Source organism: Galeopterus variegatus, unplaced genomic scaffold, assembly GCF_000696425.1.
Source record: "Galeopterus variegatus unplaced genomic scaffold, G_variegatus-3.0.2 Scaffold2204, whole genome shotgun sequence".
In the NCBI taxonomy this organism is placed as follows: Eukaryota; Metazoa; Chordata; class Mammalia; order Dermoptera; family Cynocephalidae; genus Galeopterus; species Galeopterus variegatus.
In genome coordinates, this window is record NW_007728315.1 from 216,495 (window position 1) to 239,016 (window position 22,522).

Genomic DNA, 22,522 nt, shown 5'->3' on the forward strand with positions numbered 1-22,522 from the left:
GAAACATCTTGAGAAAGAACGAGGGCAGGCAGTGGCAGTCTGATAGATTTTCCTGGTTTGCAGTTGGAATGTCACGAAGGTTGTCCATATATGAATTATTGTGATGATTTCTCTAAATTCTACGTCAAGTTATCCAGCTTTAGTTTGCAAAGTTTCAGGAAAACAGCAGTTTTATTTTAGTGATTCCAAGTCAGAAGGGTGGGAGAAAGTTGGAAATAATAATTTGGAGAGTTGTAGCCAGAATATTAGAAGAAACTAGAAGAATTTAGAATCCACTCTAGTTTGTAAATAAGTAACAAAACCTCAAAAACAATGAGCTAGGATCTAATAATGGGTGCACTATAGTTTTTTTCTGAAACATATAGTTTTTTTCTCTACAGTAATTTCTATTTTTATTAAAGATAATCAAAGTAAGACTAATTTGTTTGCAAAAAAGTTTAGTCTCACTAAACTTGGCCTGATTATTTACATAAGTGCAGCAGGACTAGTGAGTGATTGACCATACTGGCTCTTTTAAAATCTTTGTTGGAACTTTTCATAAGGAATGTTAGACTGGACTTTTAAAGACTTCTTGAGGTTAGGACTTCAAGTCAAGGACTCATTATCAGACTTTGTCTGTAATACCTATATATTTGGGTGAATTTTTCTCTTCTAGAGGTCCTTCAAATATCCTAAGCTTCCTGAACCTGCCAGGAAGTGACATTCCTTACTCACCTGTAAGGCACCTATATATATAACCATGTATTCAAGGTATCAGGACAGTTTTTCTTTTCCCCCAAGGAGCTTTATTGGCTCTATAAAGTCAAACTTACTTCCTTAAAGTTGTCTGGTCGTATTTGAAAATAAGACACTGTTGGGCCGGCCTGGTGGCGCACTGCTACAGTGTGCCGCTTGGGAGTGCGGTGGCGCTCCCGCCGAGGGTTTGGATCCCACATACAGACCGGTTCCCGCTCACTGGCTGAGCGAGGTGTGGGAGCAACACCGAGGGTTGTGATCCTGTTGCCGGTCCCGGTCCGGTACGGGTGTGACACTGAGGGTTGCGATCCGTTGCCGGACACGGAAAAAAGACAAAAAGGAAAAAGAAAAAAGAAAGAAAGAAAATAAGACACTGTAGTCAAAGCCTTGGTAATATAGCTAGTATTTCTAATTGTTTCCTGTTATAAGGAGAATAGATTCTTGCTGATTATGCATTTACCTATAATACCATACAAGTGAGGATACTCACTAATAGTTTCTGAATTCCAGAGGGATTAGGTATGGAGAAAAAGTGACTTTCACTTTTTGTTTACAGACATATACTTACCAAATTGCTGTTAGTTATAAAAGTAGCTTAAAGGAAAAGAAAAAAAATTTTTTGTTAAATCTGGAAAACAAATTGTAATTGGTTCATTAAGTCCCATGTAATTAATTCTTGTTCTGCTTGATCTTGGTTAGGAGTTTCATGAACTCATCATTAGTTTCTTCATTAGAGTTCTGGAAATTCTTACCCAGGCCAATTCTATGATCTTAAAGTTATCAGAAACCTATATTCCAGAGCCTTTTTCTGGAATCTCCTTGAAGATGAAGTAGTATTGGACTGTAGCTCATTGAAAGTGGTTTCAAAGGAGAATCAAAGTATAACAATAACTGTGAATGACAAAAGACGTAAAATAGCCATGGGTAAAGATCTGATGAGAGTTCATTATTATAATGATGCAATTGTCAAGGAAGCTTGGTTATTTCTGTGGCATACAATATTGCAACAAAATAACCAGAATTATGACTGATAGCATTATACCAGGACATATCAGATTTCTAGGAATTTTATATAATTTCTGAAACATTCACATCAATAACGTACCCATAGACTTAAACTTAAGGAGGTTTAGCACCACTTACTATTTAACAGTGCTTCCTATATAATTCAGCATATCAAAAAGGCCTATTTAGTTTAATATCTCCTTAATAGTGTGAGAGACAAATCATTTGAGGCACTCTGGAAAGTCCCAAAGTTAGTTCCAAGTTAAAAAGATGTAGTTTAGAATTTGATTTTGGGAAGTTGTCCAAAATATTAAAAGGTTAATTAAATAGGATCACAGTTAACTGTAAAACAATACCAAAGTGACAAGAGATTTTAAAGGCAAATACAGAAAGTTATGTAGTTGTAGAAACAGTTTAGCTCTTTTAATATTCAGAAAACATTTTTCTTAAGTAATCAAAGACTTAATTAAAAGACAACATGAAGCACAAGAAATTAGCTTGACAGAACACAAAATATTTTATTTTGTAGTCCAGTTACTTAAAAGGTAAAGAAAAACCTTCACCTTCTTAGACCAAGAAAACTTTGTCATTTTAAGAAAAGACCATATTTCTATTTTTGCATCAGTGTGCTATTAATACTAAAGCTAATTTTAATAAATTTATCCAATCGCAGTCACTTTTGACCTCATAAGACTTCTTGTAATATTCCTTTTTCATAAACCTATTACAACCTATATATATCCATCAGCTTTCCCTCTTCCCCCCTACATTTTTCCCTTTTTATTCTTGAACAACCAGTCATTCTACTTTAGTACAGAATTAATTTACTCCCTTTTCTCATAACAGAAAACACATCCTCATGCCTTAGAACATTTCTTACCAAAAATATATCATACTTTCCTTGCATACTTTTTGTGTAAAAGTTTTTTTCTCTTCACTCTTATTATTTCTAGTAGTTGTAATTGCATATATTAATTAGAATTTTAATCCCTAGCAATTGTGAACTGTCACATACCAACATTCTTTAGATTAATACAATTTTATAATTTCTAGAAACATATACTTTCTCATAGTGCAGTTGCTCATGTTTATTAACAGACCAAATATATTTAGCTACTCTGTACTATATAAAAACAAGATGCCTAAAGCATACAAACGTAAACTTAAGTTCAGTAGTTAATGTTTCAGCATTTTCTCTTACTTAGAAATGACCCAGACATTTAATGAGTATCAGTTACTTAACCTCACTTAGTATAACTTTGAGGTTGCAAGTAACCAAAAAGATTTTGGAGACTATTTTTTTTTTTTTTTTTTTGTCTTTTTCCGTGTCCGGCAACGGATCGCAACCCTCAGTGTTGCCCCCGCACTGGACCGGGGACCGGCAACGGGATCGCAACCCTCGGTGCCGCCCCCGCGCCCCGCTCAGCCAGTGAGCGGGAACTGGTCTGTATGTGGGATCCGAACCCTTGGGTGGGAGCGCCGCCGCACTTCCCAAGCGGCGCACTATCCAGTGCGCCACCGGGCCGGCCCTGGAGACTATTTTTAAGTAGACATATTTTATAAGATTTCATTATTATTGAAAAGTTTACTTATAATCTTTAATCCCACTTACCTTTATTTAACTCACTTGTTCTCAACAATTAATTATGCTTGAAATGCTCATGAGAATTTCATGAGACATCAAAGAAAACTATCATCTTAAGTTATTTTTCTTGATGAAAAATCAGGCAAGAATCAAAAATATAACAAAAGCAAAGAAACTAAAAAGTTAATATTACATTTTTTCCCCTCTCTGTCTTCTTATTTCTTTTGATGACAGTCACCTTCCTGAAGTTTGTATTTACAAAAGATGACATAAAGTTCAAGAGAAGACATGGCAGAAAAAATTTATATCTCAGAGCCACAAAGAAAGAATGCACGTTTTTTCCTAGAAGGAGTTTTGGGGCATATTTGCCCATTATCAGAGATTTTTCTTATGCAGGCTATGAACTAAATTTTTAGCCAGGTGCCCGAGGAAACATCTAGCATTTGTCTTTCTCCAAAGTCCATCTAAGTGGACAAAACATTTCTTTTTCTAAATAGTCTTTTTTTTTTTTTTTTGCCTTTTTTTACTCAGGTAGTTGCTTTGGTGGGATCTTGTGTTACTTAAAAGCAGGGGGTCCTAAAGTTCAAGTGATGAAGAGGCTGGAGTGGGAAGGAAGACAGTCTGGCAAGGGTAGACAAGAAGGATGGAGGAACAGGGGTTTGAAGGGGGACATATCAAGGATTCAGAGTAACTGGATGGAAGATCGAAGATGGCAAAAGACGGAAGGAGCAGAAGCGAATGGAAAGAAGAGGTCTTAGAGGATCCACTTTGGGGAGATCTTAATGTTTTTCAGAGAAGCCAATGAAATTACACATTACGCTTAGCAAAAATTATGCCAACAAGAAAGGAAGCAGACAGAGGTGGCGCAGCATATAGCAACAGGGGTTCCAAAAGAGGACTTTTAGTTGACCGAGACGTTTCCATGGGAGAACCAGGATCCAATAGAGAGAACAGAGTCCTTAAATATATATATATATAAACACATGGCTACTTCAAAAAGTACATGGAAAAATAGAATTAAAAGATAATACAAATCTTTATGTGAACTTTTTGAAGGACCTTTATATGTATGCTTGAATATCAACTTCCAATTAAGTTGCCTTCTTACCATAGAGCTCTTTAAAATCCTTTCAAATATCTTATCATCAGGTTTCAGCTCTGGACAAACAGCACATATTTCTGGCAGTATTTAACTCTTTTTTTCCTTCTTCTTTTAAACCAAAGATACCTGTCAAGTGACTCAAAACCAAAACCAGTAAGCGTTTTATGACTTAACCATGGATAAAAGAGACATCTTCAAAAGAGGGTGCAAACGGATGCAGTCCTCTCGAGACTCAGAACCATTCCCAAAGACAGCCAAAAGGAAAGGACCTTTGATACCATAGTGGTTAAGGATATTAACATCTCTAATCATTGACCTACTAATCTATGACACCAGCCGGGTGACTAACCAAGCAACTATGTTTGTGACGACAAAATCCCCTTATAGATGGGGACCTCTTATTACAAACTTCTCTGAGAACTGGAATGGTTGGACAAAGAGAATGTTCGAGCTCTCAGTCTATTCCACTGGCTAGATAACACTTGTGCCCCCTGGCTGGCAGAGACCATAGAAAATATTCTTGCTGGTCATAAAGCCGAGATCTCAGGACACAAAATAAGACAAAAAGGAAAGAAGTAGCTGTCCCTGGAACGGAAAGGATTGAAAATGAACGGGTACACCCAAACCAAATTCACACAAGAATCACAGTCCATACAAATGCTTTTCTCCTGCTAATCTGAATTTGGAAAGGAAATTTTTACCTTCTCCTCTAGACTGGGCACTACAGGCAGAGATCTGGGTGACAGAACCTTGGTCATCTTACCTTTCATTGGCTTTGTCCTAGGATTTCATTTGCAGGTTTCAGAGTGAGTGGGGTATCTCAATCACCCGGTGTTGGGTGCCAAAAACTGTAGGAGAGAAAATGTAATATCTTTTTCTCACTCATTGCAAAATTTGTGATTGACACCTCTATAATAAAAGACAGATTAACGAGATAAAAGCATAACAAATTTATTTAACCAAACTTTTACATAACACAAGAGCCTTCAGAAATGAAGAAACTTTTACATAACACTAGAGTCTTCCCAAAGAACCAGGGAAAACTGTGTATTTTTATGCTTAGGTTCAATGAAGAATGGACAGTTGTATAGAAATGTGACTGGACAAAATGGAGTATGATGTAATGGTCATAAGGGAGGGGGACTTAGTAAAGCCTCTTTGTTCAGGTTCTTCTTGGCCTGTAGGTACAGGGCAAGACCCCCTTAGAATGGGAGACTTATGACCTACTTTCAGGAAAGATAGGTCAGATAATTTTTTATGACCATGCTTCAAGGGAGAAAGGCAGGAGAATGTCAGAGTGACATCCAGTGTGCCATATTTTGGGGTAGTGTATTCTAAGCCCCAATCCTATAAAATATAACTTCATAAAGTAAAAATCTGAAAATATTTGCTATTCTTATACAATCACAAAGAGATTGCACATCTCTGTGATGTTCCAGAGTTATGTTTTGAACAGTTAATTAGATTTTAGGTAAGTGGTTCTTTTTGCATGCCCATTTCTTCTGATAGCAGCTGTTACAAAAGGAACATATCAGTTGGGTCAATTTTGAGGAAATTTCATTAATTATTTTTGTTTTTACATGTCAAAAAGTAAACTCATCCTCTCCTTTAAAGTTTTGTATGGAAGAATACACACTAAATAAAGCCAGGCCAATTAGTATATACCTGTTTCTCTGTGACTTCAAATATAAGGGAAATTGGCCTTCTTATACATTGTTGGTGGCAATATAAAATTTTACCTCCTTTTTGGGAAGTAATTCAATAATTATGTCAGGGACCATAGAAATTCTTATAACCTTTGACTCAGTTAATTCTAGTCTCGGTGATAAACTTTAAAAGAATTAAGTTACTGAGATTTTCGTTACAGAAATATATATTTAAAAAGTATATAAAATAAAAACAAAACAATTGGATTTTTCAATATAAAGAATAGACTGAGAAATTGTGGCATATCTGCTTAATAAGATGATTAATCAGGCTATTAAAACAAGAAATATGAAGACTGGGTAACTACTTGGAAAAAAAGTGATGTTATGTTACTTGAAATAATGCAAAATAACTAATAACTTTGTAAAATGGATACGTACAGGGATAATTGTTGGTTGTTAATACAAATAATAAACATTTGCTAGGGTGTTAAGCTTGTGGATATATTTTTTTTTAATTTTCTTTTATTATTGTAATGTTTTTAACAATTATAAGTTTCCTGAAAGAACGATCTTCTGCCTCCCTCCTTGGTCAGGTATTTTTTTTGACACCTTTCTACCTTTAAAACCAAATATGATGTCTCTCTTATTTGACCCCCATTGCATTTATCATGTTTTACTTCATATCTTGATTTAATCTTTCCAAATAGTGATTTGAGGTAGGTTTTTCTGTACATTTTTTAGAGGAAGAAACTGACATACAGAGAGTTTAAGCAACTTGTCAATACCACACAGGTAGCAAATGGTGGAGTTTGGGTTCCTCCAGATTTATCTGAATCATAAATGTTTGCTCTAAACCAGTGTTGTATTTTACAGTATAATTTTTTCTTTATCCTCACACCTCCTCATCCATGCATACACACATTATAGATTTCTTTACTTCAGGTATAAAATCTTATCTTTATATTCTTTGTAAACCCTTGGATAATTAACTTGGCACAGTAGGCTCTTTCAGTTTGAATTGAAAGAAACAAATAAAGGTAAATCATACCAAATTTCTTCACTTTTACGAATGTCATAGACGTATCCATATGTGGCTGCATACTTAAAACAAATTTACTTAAAGTACATTGTTCTCAGTGTTTTTGACATATACAAGAATGGCAGTATTTAGTCCTTATTAAAAGGAAAGCTAGGCTTTTCTCTCCTCCAGACTTGAAGCAACTTATTGACTCTACTTACAAAACTCTTCTTTGTATTTTAATTACTAACTCATGTTTTTCAAGGAAGATAGGATATTTTTCTGTCTCTTGACATCAACTTCCCATTACTGGTTCACTCTTTCCTTTTAAAAAATGTTCAGTAGAAATTTTCATGAAAACAGTGATCATGTCTGTACTGTTGAACATTGTGTCCAGTGTTTCCTACATAGTAGGTGCCAAAAAATGTTAAATTAAAACATTCTTTTTGTTGCCCAAGGCAAGCATTCACATACATTATTTAGTCTTCATTTTACCACACTAAACTGATTTTATAGATGATGAAACATTAAGTCTAATAATTTACCCAAAGTTGAGAGTTGGGATTCCAACCCAGTTTTGATTCAGCCCTTTGCTTTTAGCCATTGCGCTACTCTATCCTGCTCAGAGAGATCTAGGAGTAATAAAAATAGTTTGAGATTGAAAAACATGTCCCTAATTCTTAGTTTTTTACTCATATTATTAGCATTATCATTTGCATGATCTGTCTTATCCAAAATATTCCATTTAAAACTATACGTTTAGTTCCATGATAGTTTTGCCCAGTATGCAAAACATAACAGATGTTACATTCTGACACTTGATCTTATTATCTGGTTGCACTTCCACATTAATTTGTTGCTTTAACAAAAATTGACTCTACTGGCACAACTCAAATTTATTTTTAAATTTTTGATTATATCTGAATCCGTGTGGCCACTAAATTTTTAGAAGTGTTTAAAGTACTCCCACAGTAGGTAAATAGATATGATTATGCTATCTGCTAACTCTATATTTTTTTAAAGTGTAAAATTTATTTTGTAAAAAAATGTCCTTAATTTATGAGAACTTTAATGAGTTTCTATCAGTGGGTTACTTGAAAGGAAGTTTTAATTATAGATCTAAGATTGTTTCTCTTTTAACATCTTTCATGGTGAAGTAGAATATAAACATAGTCATCAAATTTAGATCAGTTTTAGCTCTAAAATAAATTTAAACACATAATTGGCAATTAATAGCCTACAATAGAACACGTTTCTATAAGCAATATTTTTACTTAATTTTCCAGTGTATGCTCTATTAAAACTTTACAACTTTGATCCATATTAACATGCAATTTAGTGAACTTATTACCAAAAAGCCTGGTAAAAATTTTGGCTTTTCTGGGTGTATTGAGAGATCTAGCAAAACTTCATCCAAAAGTGCAAAAACCTTTCATTTATATCTCTTTATGACAAGTGTAAACTGTTAAGGTTAAGTGGGTGGGGCAACCGGAAATAATTACTAAGGCCATTGGCATTTTTGCGGTTTAATAAAGGCAGATGCTAATTATTCAGTTTTTATTTAAGTGAAATGGTGCCAAAAAGGAGGTTCCTGCAGAGCAGCTGCACTCCTTCAGTGTTACCCTAATTTACCAAAGACACAACTGTCACAAACAAAACTTTTAAACTTGATATATAGCCACAAAAGTAAGGAAGCTTTTGTTTGGAGTGCATGCAGAAGAACTCCTTTATACAAATCAACTGGCAGATGACGGACAATGATGAAAATTTGATTCTTTGAAGTCATAATAGTCATTGAAATGTGTGAAATTCTGGTATTGAAAAGAGAATGGCCAGCAAGACTCTAAATCCTGGGTGGTTGCAAGAAGCTTGCTGGGAGGTTTTTCTGCATTTTGACACCAACTTCCCATTTCTTGTTCCCTACTTCCTTTGTTAAAAAAAAAAAAAAAAAATTTCACACAAGATAAATGGAGCCAGTTGATAACCGAATCACACACTTTTTATATAGAAAACTAATATTTTTAATGGAAATTGGTATTTGAAAGAATAAAGTTCATATGCATATACTAGCATATACCTTCATAGTGATTTTTTAAATTATTACCATTTATCTAGACTTGTGAAGTGGAAGGTCACTTATCAGTTCTTCCAAAATTTAATATTGTGAAAGATATAGTACTGAAATAATGGAACTTTGGAATTATGATATGCATCTTTTCAGTGGCAAATTTTGATTTGAATGCCCTTAATCTGTGAGTTATGATTAACTTCTTTTTACTGTTTCTTAAAATAGCATGTAGTATATAAGGTTGTGTTTCTGAAACTTTATTCTATTAGGATAATGACATTCTTTAATAATTGGAATATACGTTTCATGCTTGACTCAACTGTTTAAAAATTAAGTTTTAAAATTCAGGAAATCTGTATATTATCAATAGGGTAACTTGCTTTATTAGAATTTATAGATAATAACTGGTGAGTCTTGAGGTTCTTCAGGTGCCAATTTAAAGGCTTCTCAGACCTTATGTAACTTAACTTTTTTATAATCAGAAAATTTATTAATATTTATAAATTATTTATCTCTATTTTACCAATAAAATGAGAAAGTTTTAAAGGGCAATACTGACATCTTCAAAGCATTTCTATCTTTTATTAAGTAGGTTTTAAAAAAAAATCATAGGCGATCCATACTGCAGTACAGAAGTAGAAATGTATAGAGAATATTATTAGTTCACTATATAGTTTCAACAGTTTGCAGATGTTTTATTTTTTATATCTTGTGAAAGTTGAGTTACAGGTAGTTCATGAGAACTTAGAGGGAAAGCAAAGCATTGAAGACCCAAATAGAGTTCAACATTGTGCCTCATAGTTCTTTTCAAGTGTTACGTTGTTTTAATGGAGTCTTGGAGTGGGAGCTTTAGCCCATTGAAATGTCTCTAAAAAACAGGTTCTTCTGTCACTAAGTGAAGCTGTGTGGATGAAATGATAACAATAGAGTGTCCTGATACATTTTTAAAGTGTGAGAAATCAGTTTGTCTAGATGAGAGTGTGCCTACAGGGACTAGGAATTTTAGAGCTTCTGTGCCCTGTAGGTGTCAAGTATGTGAGAGATGCCAAGTCTTTTTATTCTCTATCTTTGGCAGCAGCCCAACTGGGCTGCAGTACCTTGCATGTGTCCTGCAGGTGGAAAACAATAATTCTGCATCAGGACAACTTGGACTTCAAAATTCAGGAACTCATTTGTTCAAATGCCAACTTTAAATTGAGGGGAGATGTCAATAAATACTTCCCCAAATTTGAGAAGACATGGAAGATTGGTAGTTATGAGTTCAAAACAGAAAGAGCTTGGGAACATGTTACAGTCACTTATTTTAAAGAGGTTTTTCATCCTAAAATTCATTGTGTCCTTTTCTACTTTATAGGTAGTACAAACCAAGAAATACTATTTCTATTTTTTTTAAAGCTTTATTGGCTTTTTAATTACTTTGGCACATATGCGTCACAGTATAGAAGTATATAAAGGAAAGTAAGTCTGTTTCCTATAATTGCGTTTTCCTGAGGTAAGTAGTGTTAAGAGTATAATGTGTTTCCTTTTATATAGATAATTTAAAGAAGAGTCAAATAACTTAATTGCTCCAGTTTTTATGAACTCAGCTCCAAGTGGAGGGGTTGCTGTAGAATTTGGAAAAGATGCCTCTTCCCATAAATCTGTAACATGCTTATAGTGTTTGTTTATGCCCTGCTTCAACTATAGCTAAGGAAATAGGACATATTAACCTAAAGATATATAATATTAAATAGTAAACTAATATGGCAGATTGCAAGTACTACAGTGAATTCAAAGGGGGAAAATAAGTATTGAGAACTGCCCAGGAGCTGAGTCACTTCAAGTTATTGAGTAGAGGAATACTAGAGTACTTCAGAAAGTTCATGGAAAAATAGAATTGAAAGATAATATGAGTCTTTCCATGAACTTTTTGAAGTACCCTCTTACGCTTTAGAAAGTCATTAAATGTAATAATACTTAAAGTTACTTTTCTTTAAAGTTGAACCTGACAATTAAAAATTACCAATTAAAACTTATATTCATATCTTTAAAAATTATGTACCAATCACACTCATTTTGTTTTATTCTACATATAAAGAAACTTTAAAAAAATAAGTGTGGACACATATTAGAAGTACGTATTTGTGTAGCTACTTATATGGGTGATTTTGATAGTTCTCTAAACAGACAAGCAATGACAGAGTTGCGGTACCTAATTATTGGAGCAGGTAGAAAGGTATTGTGTTAAGCAGAGGATTGGTTGCCAACTAAAATAACTTTAAAGAATTGGGTTTTTAAAAAAAATTTGTGGGTAGAGAGAACAGTCAAGTCAGAAATGCACTTAGTGTTTTCCCAGTACATATTGGAGCACTAAGTATTTATGTTAATTACTTTGTTCAAAGCATTGATAGACAGGAACTGCAAATGACTGTTAGACTTCATTAGGATGTGTATATATAAATGAAAATTCACCAAATGGGTTAAATTTTCTAGTTTTCACAAGTTTGGAATAATCATTTTCATGGTAACTCTTTGTTGTTTTTAGTCAGTTATTCAAAATTTACTTTAGTAATTGAACCATGATTTAAAAATCCTTCACTTATAATAATGATGTGGTTGACCCTAATATGATTTTACTTTGATAGACTGAAGTATTTTACTATTACTAAATGGAGACTTAAACTCTGAATTACTTTATTAGTTCGTGTCCTGATTGCCACTATATTTTGATAAATATATCTAATCTGGAGCATCAAAATTCTATGCATTTGCCAGTGGAACATATAGTGGATAAAAGTATAGAAAAAGAGAGATAAGAAAGTTTCCATTGTTTTTACCTCACATTTCTGCAAAAATTGTGCAACTATTTTGGCTTACTTTTGCAGAATAGACTTGATATATCCTTCTCTCTTCAATAGGTTTCACCAAAGGAAGATAAATCAAAGTGCTAATTAAAGTTGTTAATTGATTTTAATTGTTTACAAAAAGGTTTAGGCCTCCCTCTGAAGGAAATGCCTTGTGGTAAACAGTTTGACACAGACCCCCACTGGTAATAGATTTTTTTCTATTTAAAACTTAGTTACTTTTTATATCCCCTTATTTCTAATGTCCTCATATGTTTCTTTTCTCCTCTGCCTAGTTACACCTGCTCACAAAATGAGAGCATAGTGACTACAGGCTTTCCTACCAGCAAACACTTGAGAAATTACCAATGCTTTGTTGGACAAAAGGGGCCTAAAATTTTTTTATAATCCCTTTCCCGCTGTCCCCTAACACCACCTTCCAAATATATCACTTACAGATATCATAATAGCAGTTTACATGGTAAAATATCATACTAGTAGTGAAATAAGCCAGAAAGCTTATCCCAAATCATAATCAAATCTGAATAGAGTTGCATGAATTTAGGGAACAATAAAAGTACATTAGTGAGTATGCAGACTGTCTGAAACATGTTTGTTTGCTTGTTTTTCTGCAGGATATCACTACATTAACTGGAGTTCCAGAAGAGCATATCAAAACTAGAAGAGTCAGGATCTTTGTTCCTGCTCGCAATAACATGCAGTCTGGAGTAAACAACACAAAGAAATGGAAGATGGAGTTTGATACCAGGGAACGATGGGAAAATCCTTTGATGGGTTGGGCATCAACGTGAGTTAAACATGAATATTGTTTTCAGCTCTCTTTTTCTATGTAGATTTTTCTTTTAAATATATTAATTTTCAAACTTTCATGTACAGTATGATTATGACAGTACTTTTTAAGACTGTTAGGTATCACTGTGCTCAAAGACATAGATATGTATGTAACATTTCTTTATATGTATTTATATATGCACAAGCATACATGTGGTTCAGCATAATAAACTATAGAAACAAAACAATATTTTTCAAAGTACTATTTATTGAATAAAAATGACTGCCATTTGTGAGCACTGTTAGCATGGTGCCCAAGCTAATATACAGTAGGCCCCCTTTAGCCACAGTTTTACTTTCTGCAGTTTCAGTTACCTGCTGTACAGTACAATAAGGTATTTTGAGAGAGAGAGAGAAACCTCACTCATAACTTTTATTACAGTATATTGTTATAATTGTTCTATTTTATTAGTAGTTATTGTTGTTAATTTCTTACTGTGCCTGATTTATAAATTAAATTTTATCATAGGTATGTATGATAGGAAAAAACATAGTATATATAGGGTTCAGTATTATCCGGGGTTTTTGGCATCCCCTGGGGGTCTTGGAATGTTTTCCCGTGGGTAAAGAGGGACTACTCTATTAGTCTAAGATACTGTGTGAATGGAGTTAGTAATTTAGTGGAACTTCAACTTGTTTTTAAATTAAAATAAAACTACTTTATAATATATATTTTCTTTGTAAGAGGGGATGGACACTAAGTGACTTTAGAAATTAACTAATTTGGGCCGGCCCGGTGGCGCACTTGGTAGAGTGGCGCTTGGGAGCGTGGTGGCGCTCCCGCCGAGGGTTCGGATCCCATATAGAGACCAGTCCGCTCACTGGTTGAGCTCGGTGCAGGCACGACACCGAGGGTTGCGATCCCGTTGCCAGTCGCGGTACGGGCGCAACACTGAGGGTTGCGATCCCGTGACCGGTCACGAAAAAAGACAAAAAAAATGGGGAAAAAAAAAAAAGAACTAATTTGAGGGAAACTTGTGCATTCCTGAGATTTTGTAATTAATAAATTACAGTTCACTGGAATAAATTCTTGTAGCACTAGTGAAGTCAGTGACCTAAATCTCCATGATGGAATAAGGCCCAAATGTTCAATATTAGGACTACTTACCTCTAGTTAAATAAAAGAGCTGCCACTAGCAAAAACAGCCAGATAAGTTAGAAAATTGTCATTCTTATTGAGACTCCTGGAATATTATATATGTCCAGACTCCAGCTGAAGATAGTTACCAGTTTAAATTAGCTGTCTTGTTTTAGAAGAGTATATTCAACATCCTTTCCTGTCAATGTACCTGAGAGAATTTTTGTTAAAAACATCTGCCATGTTGCAATTTAAATAGAATTATATTTTATTAGGCAAATAATATATAGGTGCAGTTTTTAGTTGTTTGGGTATCCTTTAGATTTTATGTTTCATGTAATATGTGGAGTCGTTTTGTTAAATCACATGCTTCTAGAGACTAAAGAAATTTACAAGGAAAAACTTTGTTTATAACCATGATTGCAATGTTAGGATTACTCTTTTTGAGTCACATGAGATTTTAGCACGTTCATCTATACCCCAGATTCACTGTAGTAATAAATTTTTAGCAATATCCAGTAATAAATCATTGTTTGAGTATTTGTGCCTTGTATACTCTAAATTGTTTCTGGCTAAAACACTTTATATAAGAATATAAGTTTGAATAGCGAAGAGGAGGAAAAGTAGTATCTTTTCCTTAAATCCATTGCAAGGTTCATGGCTGAGGCACCTATTACAAAAGATAAACAAGTGAATACCATAGAAATTCATTTAACATAAGTTTTATGTGATATAGTAGCCTTCAGAAATTAAGACCCAAAGAAACAGGGAAACCTGTGTATTTTTTACGCTTAGATTTGATAAAGAGTGGACAGTCACACAGAAGTATGATTGGACAAAGAGGGTATGATCTGTAGTAATAAACTGAGGGGAACTTAGCCAAGCTTGTCTTTCAGATTCTTCTCTGTGTCCCTCTGTCTTCAAAGATAACAACATTTCTTTCCTCTGGGTATAAAGTGGGCCTCTGGAATGAGGGTCTTGGGACCTACTTCAAAGGAATGTCAGAGAATTCTGTTATGGTGTGCTTCAAGAGAGAAGGACAGGAGGTCAGAGAGACCTTCCTGCTTCTGTTGTCTTCTTAAATGCCAAGGTGGAATATTTGGGGGTAGTGGTTCCTGAACTCCATTAGTGGATTGTTGAAATAAATTTCACTTTGCTATGCTGGCTATCGCTTTGCTATGATATGCTTCACCCAATCATTACGATAGCCTTGCTTAGTCTAGAAATAGTACAATTAAATTTTTAAATACTTAGTGATTATTTAATACCCTGCTGCTTTAAAAACAAAACTGTCACCTGCTATTGTGCATGAATATGTAAATGCTGTTTATTACATATTAATTGAAAATGAAATATATTACATGTTTGGGAGGTGAAGTTCCTTTCAAAGTATAGTTTTTCCAAATTAAAAAGTTTTTTTCAAATGATAGATCCCATCTACAATTGGTTTGTCTGAGGCATTGTTTTCAATCTTGAGTATTAAAAAAAAAAAACTCATTACTTTTTTGTTCTAATATTAAGAAATAACTACTAACATGAAAAAATATAAGAAAAATATGATTTTAAATATTTATATGATTTTTTAATTTGATTAGAACAGGGACTCTGTTTGCCATGTTTGCTGATATTAGAATCAGGATTATATTTTACTTTTTCACCTTTATCATTTTAATAACACATCAAATAGTATATAATATGAATTATTGCTTGGATATACTGAATTCTGACTTCTTTTTGTGAAGTATTTTAAACCTTTTTATAAAACTGTTGGAATTGTAAGCTGAAGGTTTCTTATGATCATCTTCTTAAAGTTTATCATCTAACTGAGAGATAAACCTGTGTCCCAGATAAATTAATGACTTGACCATAGTTTGCGTGCTCAGTCTGCTTATATTTTATTTTATGAGTATATATCTAATATTAATATATGGAGTGTAGGAAAAAATTTAAAACCTGGCTAGGTAAGTCCGTGTAGATTTATAATTTTTCTTTTTATCAGGAGAAATACTGGATTTAATTGGAAAAAGAGAATGCTAATTTTTTTTTTTTTTTTAAGGCAGCTTTATTATTATTTGTCCTTTTTTGTGACCGGTAAGGGCAGTGCAACCCTTGGCGTGGTGTCGTCCGCACCGTGCTCAGCCAGTGAGCACACCGGCCAACCCTATATAGGATCCGAACCCACGGCGGGAGCACCACTGCGCTTCCGGCGCCGCACTCTCCCGAGTGCGCCACAGGGTCGGCCCAAGAATGTTAATATTTTAATGTGATTTTTGCTGTAGGTCAGAGAAGTGATTTTGGTATATGCTAAAAGAGAAATGACTGTCCATCCTATACCTAAAATATATTTGTTTCCAAAGAACAAAGTTCTCTAATATAGGAGATCTGGGGCTTAACTATATTTATTTCTTCTAACTGATACGTGACCTCTGGCTAGAATCTACCATATGGATGGAGTGGCTTGGAGGATTTAACAGACCTAACCCTGATGATATAGGAGTATTACAAAGAGTTAGAAGTATGTAGCATAAGAAATACGACAAATATAACACCTACAAAGATAATCCTGTATACCTTTGGAAGTTTTTTCATAGACTTGCTATTAATGTACAGATAGAAAAGGACACTTATTTCCTTTAGTAGTAGAGGCAATGCTAATGAAAAAGGTAATTTTACAAAGTTACTGTGGTAATTTTGTGACAGAAGTTTGAAATCTTAAATGTTTTTACATATGTTTTTCAGTGGGGGCAGAGAGGAGGGGTTGTCATTGTGAAAGTGGGCTCTATGACTGTGAACATGGTTTTGTTTTTTAAAATATACTGAAGAAATTCATTGTTAACTGTTTATCAACAGTATTTTGTTTTTTTATTTTGAAAGGCTACTTTTGTTCACATGTAGGACTTTAGTATAAGTGTGCTTAATTTTTGATTTTATATTTTTAAATTTATATTTTTAAATACTGTATTTACATTTCTTTTCTCATCCAGGTGGAGCTTTACTTATGCTCTTTTAATTACCAGAATATTTAAATGTTAGAACTCAAAGGTACAGAGTTTATCTTTGTGTAAACATGAAAAATATCTTAAGATGCAAAATCATCCCTTGGGTTTGACCCAAGGTTTTTAATGTTTAAATCTCCATGATCCATTGGCATGAGGGGGAGGCACAGGGATGACTCACTGTTGTTTAATATCATGAATAGTTAGGCAATGAGAGGATTAGTTAGTTGCCAAAGATTATTTTGGTTATTAATCTCATATATGTCTTGATAATCTTTTATCTTTTAGATCGGTAAATTACTTTTCATTTATTTCTTTAATCAGGACTTCAATTTTAATAAAAGCTAAATATATTTATGTTTTCCCTCAGTTATACTAATTGGCTATTGGACTCAATACTTTGTTAATTTGATCATATTCTAACTTTGTTAATTTGATCATATTCTAAAAATGTAACTTCCATGTTTAATTTTTTAAATAATTTTATTAGAGAATTATGACTCTGTCATTCAGTTTCTAGAAATAAGAATTTGTTCCATGTCATCATGGGTATAGAAGGTCATCTAATTTAAGCAGAGGTGTACACTAATTTAGATGTTGCTAATCTTCTCATCGCCTAACTATTCACTTGGTATATTTGATCCTCAAGCCATAATAAGTCATCAAAGCAGATATCATCCTTAGATTTGCAGATAGTCCATTTGCTTATGAGTAAGTTGCATATGGAAGTATTTTCTGTACCATCTTTCTCCCTTACACTGCTCTACTACATTGCAATGACAGTTTTTAAAACTTTAATCAAGTGCTCAATCTTTTTTTTTAACAAAAAAATATTTTTAAATAAATAAGTATTCTGTCTACTTTTATTTTCTTTATTGACTTTTCTGAACAAGTAAATGAGTGTGCTTGATTTGTGGACTTAAACAATATAAATATATGTAGAATAAGCCATGAAAATTACCAGTTACTCCTCTCCCTTTTCCCTTACAACCCTCTTAACACATACCCTCTCCTTCTATACAGGTAAGCCCTGACAATAATTTGGTATGTATCCTTCCAGACTTTTAAAAGTACATTTATATGCATATATGTAATATTATATGTCTTTTGGTAAAATCTGGTCTTCTTAATGTAAACTTCACATTTCTTATTAAAATTATTCTTAGATATTTTAGTTTTTACTGCTATTTTGGATGAGGATTTTTAAATTAATTTTCTATTTGAGCATTGCTAATAATTAAAGTTGATTTGTATTTAGCCACCTTATGTACTGTGTTATTAGTTCTCATGGCTTTTCAAGGGATTTACTTTGTCTAGTTGTAAAATACAAAAACAGTGGCAGTTTTGTTTTCTCTTCCTATACTTATAGCTAATTTATTTTTCTTGCTTTATTGCATTGGCTAGAATTTGCAGGCAATGTTGAATATTAGTGATGATATCCAATACCCTTTTTGAGTCTTTCCTTGTTTAGTGGAAATGTTTTTGGTACAATAAAATGGACAAAATTATTTTCTGATCTTGAGTTACCAATAATTTTGTTTTTGTTTTGTTTTGTTTTAAATCAGGAATGAGTATTGAATTTTATTAAATGCTTTTCACCCATCTATTGAAGGGCATTTTCTCCTTAAATCTTTTGACATGTAGTAAATTTCAATTATGTGTTTTCTGATCCAATTAGATTTGTTTCTTTTTTTTCTTTTTTTTTTTTTTTCCTTTTTGTCTTTTTTCGTGTCCGGCAATGGATCGCAACCCTCAGTGTCACGCCCGTACCGGACCGGGACCGGCAACGGGATCGCAACCCACGGTGCTGCGCCCGCACCTCGCTCAGCCAGTGAGCGGGAACCGGTCTGTACGTGGGATCTGAACCCTCGGCGGGAGCGCTGCTGCACTCCCAAGCGGCGCACTGTAGCAGTGCGCCACTGGGCCAGCCCAATTAGATTTGTTTCTAATTGGACATGGAATTACTGTTTCTAAGTATACTGCTTGATTTGATTTGTTAGTTTATATTTAAGATTTTTTGCATTCAGATAACCAGTGGAATTGTCTCTCTGTGTGTGTGTTTAATGTGTATGTGTGTATCCTACAACAGAATATAATTTTAATTTTTGTCATTGTCTGGCTTTTTGACATTTTTTACTTCAGAAGTATTTAAAAATAACAAAAGCATTAATTAAAATATTGATTTTAAAGACTTTTTTTCTCTGTAGTCTTCTTTATATATCTATGTCTCTTATCATAGTCTACTTGCAGAAAGATGACCTGGCATTTCTAAATAGTGCTAATCAAAGTGACAGCATTTAGAGCCATTTATAACAGCTAGTACTACATAACCTGAAGAAAATAAGCTAAGCCTTCCCAAGTAGAAACTCGTTTACTTGCCATTCTTTGCCTTTCAGAGGGCACCTAATAAAAATTCTTGGTGCCAGAATGTTTCAGAGATATCTTTTATGCAGTCATAGTTCTCTTAGGTAAAGTCAAGAGTCAGTTGACATTTATAATACTCATTCTCATCTTGTGTTGATTGATACTTAAATCTGTTTTCAGTCATCCTAAATAAACTCTGCTCATAAACAGAAAATCATAATTGAAATTTGCAAACAGTAGGTATCTTCACAAAGACTGTTTCATGTTATAGAACAAAAGAAAATCTGCCAACCAATGCTGGACATTCTAATGAGTAATCAAATATTTTTTATATTCATTTTACTGGCTTAGTGGTATTTATTAGTATCCAGTAAAGTACATTAAAATTGGAAGAAGAAATGATCTAAAATCAACCGTGGACCTTTGATCAAATACAACATAATATTTTGCCAAGCTTAATATTGCTTTAAAAAAATTATTAAAATGTAACATACATTCAGAAAAGTGTATAGATCAAAAGTATATAGTTCTTTGAATTTTTACAACCTGAACACACCCCTGTGACTAGTACCCATATGGAGAAATAGCATTTCTAGTACCTCAGAAGTCCCTATCTCATCCCATGCCCCTTTCTAATTTCAAACCTCCAAAGGTAACTACTATTCTGACTCCTAACAATATAGATTTGTTTTGCCTATTATTATACTTAGTTAAAGAGAAAAGCCTTTATGTGCTCTTCTGTGACTGGCTTTTTACTCCACTTTATATTTGGGAGATTCATTGCTTCCACTATTTATTCATGAGCATTTGGGTAGTTTTCACTTGGGGGTATTATGTATAATACTAAAATGAGGAATATTATACATATCTTTTAGTGAATGTGTGACTTCCTAATATGTTAATTAACCCTTGAAACAGTGGTTACCAGTTAATAATCAAAACAATTTATATCAAGTATCAGTAATGTAATAATTCCCCGATCCTTTATGTTTCTCGAGTTAATGACAGTAGCAGTGTGGTGAGTTTTGTTCTAGCAGACAAATTACTGATTGATTACTTTGAATTTGTGGAGGATGGATTTTATGCCTTATTAAGGTGGATCTGTTTCAGTTTTGCCCTTAGTCTTACTTCTGGAACACAGTGTTAAAAAGTAAAAAGGCATGGCTTTTCTGAGGTTTTGATGGAAAGCACAAGGTATTTACCAAGTCCTCATTTCAGACTCACTGTCCTCTGTAGCAGACAGCTCCTGAAATCTCTGTCCAGTTCTTTCAGGCTTCCTAGTGATTGCTTTAGAGCCTTGCCCATTCATGTGCAGTTCAAAAGCTTCCTGCTCTGTGGATTTCTCCTCTTCATTATTTTCTACCCTAAATTTCCAGCTCTTCTGGCAATCCTGAACTCCATCTCCAGGTTCCTTTTGTTGATAGGATTATGGTTTCCTGCTTGAGTTCTTGATGCTCCTAGCTGAATTCTCTCTAGTTTCTTTCCTGCTTTTGGTCACTTTCTGGTCCCTTCAAAGTTTGAAAAAAACTGTTTTGTCTAGAGTTTATAATTGTTAGGCAGGTAAATCTGATATAAATTACTCTGCCATTACCCAAATTGGAACCTCTGTAATTAAGAACTGAACAAGTCTAAAAATAAAAGCACAAATTATATTTAGTGGAGATTGAAAGAGAAATTATATACAGTTGGAGAAGGGTATGGTGTGAAAGACTCCACAGACAAGGTTGGTATTCAAGGTGAATCATGAGGAATGGTTGGGATAGACCTCCATATGCAGAGACAGTGGGAGAGTATTCCAAGTGGAAGGAACAAATTAAACTGACGAGAGGCTGCGTTTAGAGAATAGTTAGTAATCTGAGTTAACTAGTTGGTTACTTCTAAGGGTTCTAATTTTTTAAAGGGCTGGAAAATAGATTCTATTCTTATTACAGAAGTGTTTAAATGCCAGGGAAGGAGATTGAAGTTAATGTGGCAGATGGTAGAAACTATTTGAAGTTTTTGAGCTGGGCAGTGAATTTGGGAGTTGAATTTTAGGAAGATTAATCTGGCAACATGGTGAAGGGTGGATTGGAGTCAAGAAAAGAGGCAGAAAGATTAGTTAGGAAGATATTGTAGTATCTCAGGAAAGAATTAAAAAGGGTTTAAACTGGTGGTGGCAACATACCTAGAAAAGAACTACAAAATATTGGAGATGAAGGAGAATGAGAAGGATAGAAACCAAATGACTGGAAGAATCGTTAGCTTAGTGATGTAAGTTGTTACTATTTAACTTCGGTGCCAACCTCTGCAGTCAAAAATCTGTGTGGAACTTTTATTGTCTCCCCAAAAACTTAACAACTAATAGCCTACTGTGGACTTGGAAGTCTTACCAACAATAAAAGCAGTCAATTAATACATATTTTTATGTTATATGTATTAAATACTGTATTCTTACAATAAAGTAGGAAAAGAAAATGTTACTAAGAAAAGCTTAAGGAAGAGAAGATACATTTACAGTACTGTATTTATCAACACCGTAAGTTTACATCATCTACTTATAAGAATCATTTGTCAGTGCCTACATCAATATTGTCTTATATGATACAAAATAGTTTAGATGTTATACATATTACTAACACTAGACATCAAAAATGAAAAGATGTGAAAAATAAATTCATATTTGTATTCATTTCTGTTGCTTATAACAGAATACCTAAAACGAGTACTTTATAAGGAAAATGAAATTTATTTCTTACAGTTTTGGAGGCTGGAATGTCCACAGTTCAGGGGGCACACCTGGTGAGGGCCTTCTTCTGGGTGACGATGCAGTGTATAACATAGCATGAGCAAGAATGAGCTAATCTTCTCAGTTGCCCTCCTTATAAAGCCATCAGAACCATGCCCATTATTCCATGAATGGATCAATCCATTCGTAAGGGCACAGTCCTCACAATCTAATCACCTTTTAAAGGCCCCACCTTTCAAATACCATAATTGGATTTCCCACTGTCTTAGCACTGTTACAATGGAGGTCAAACTTCGGTGAGTTTTGGGGGGACATTCAATCCACAGCAATATTTATTTACAGGTATAATAATTCATGCATTGATAACAAGGAAGCAATATGATTGTTTTATGGTAGCCTGGTGTAATCAATACAATTGTTTCATGGTAGTCTAGCCTGTGCACTGAGTGAATCATTATAATATTTTTTGTCATACAGTATTACAGTCATATTCATAATACAGTATTGGAAACATCGTTACCTT

General features: G+C 33.8%; 1 protein-coding gene across 1 annotated transcript in view; it reads left to right on the forward strand.

Moving 5' to 3' along the window:
• NDUFS4 (NADH dehydrogenase (ubiquinone) Fe-S protein 4, 18kDa (NADH-coenzyme Q reductase)) overlaps window positions 1-22,522 on the forward strand; it is a 109,962-nt gene that overhangs the window by 62,577 nt on the left and 24,863 nt on the right. Inside the window, exon 3 of the mRNA XM_008580924.1 lies at window positions 12,620-12,792. Within this exon, the coding sequence (XP_008579146.1) occupies window positions 12,620-12,792 (173 nt within the window). The remainder of the gene's footprint in view (window positions 1-12,619; window positions 12,793-22,522) is intronic.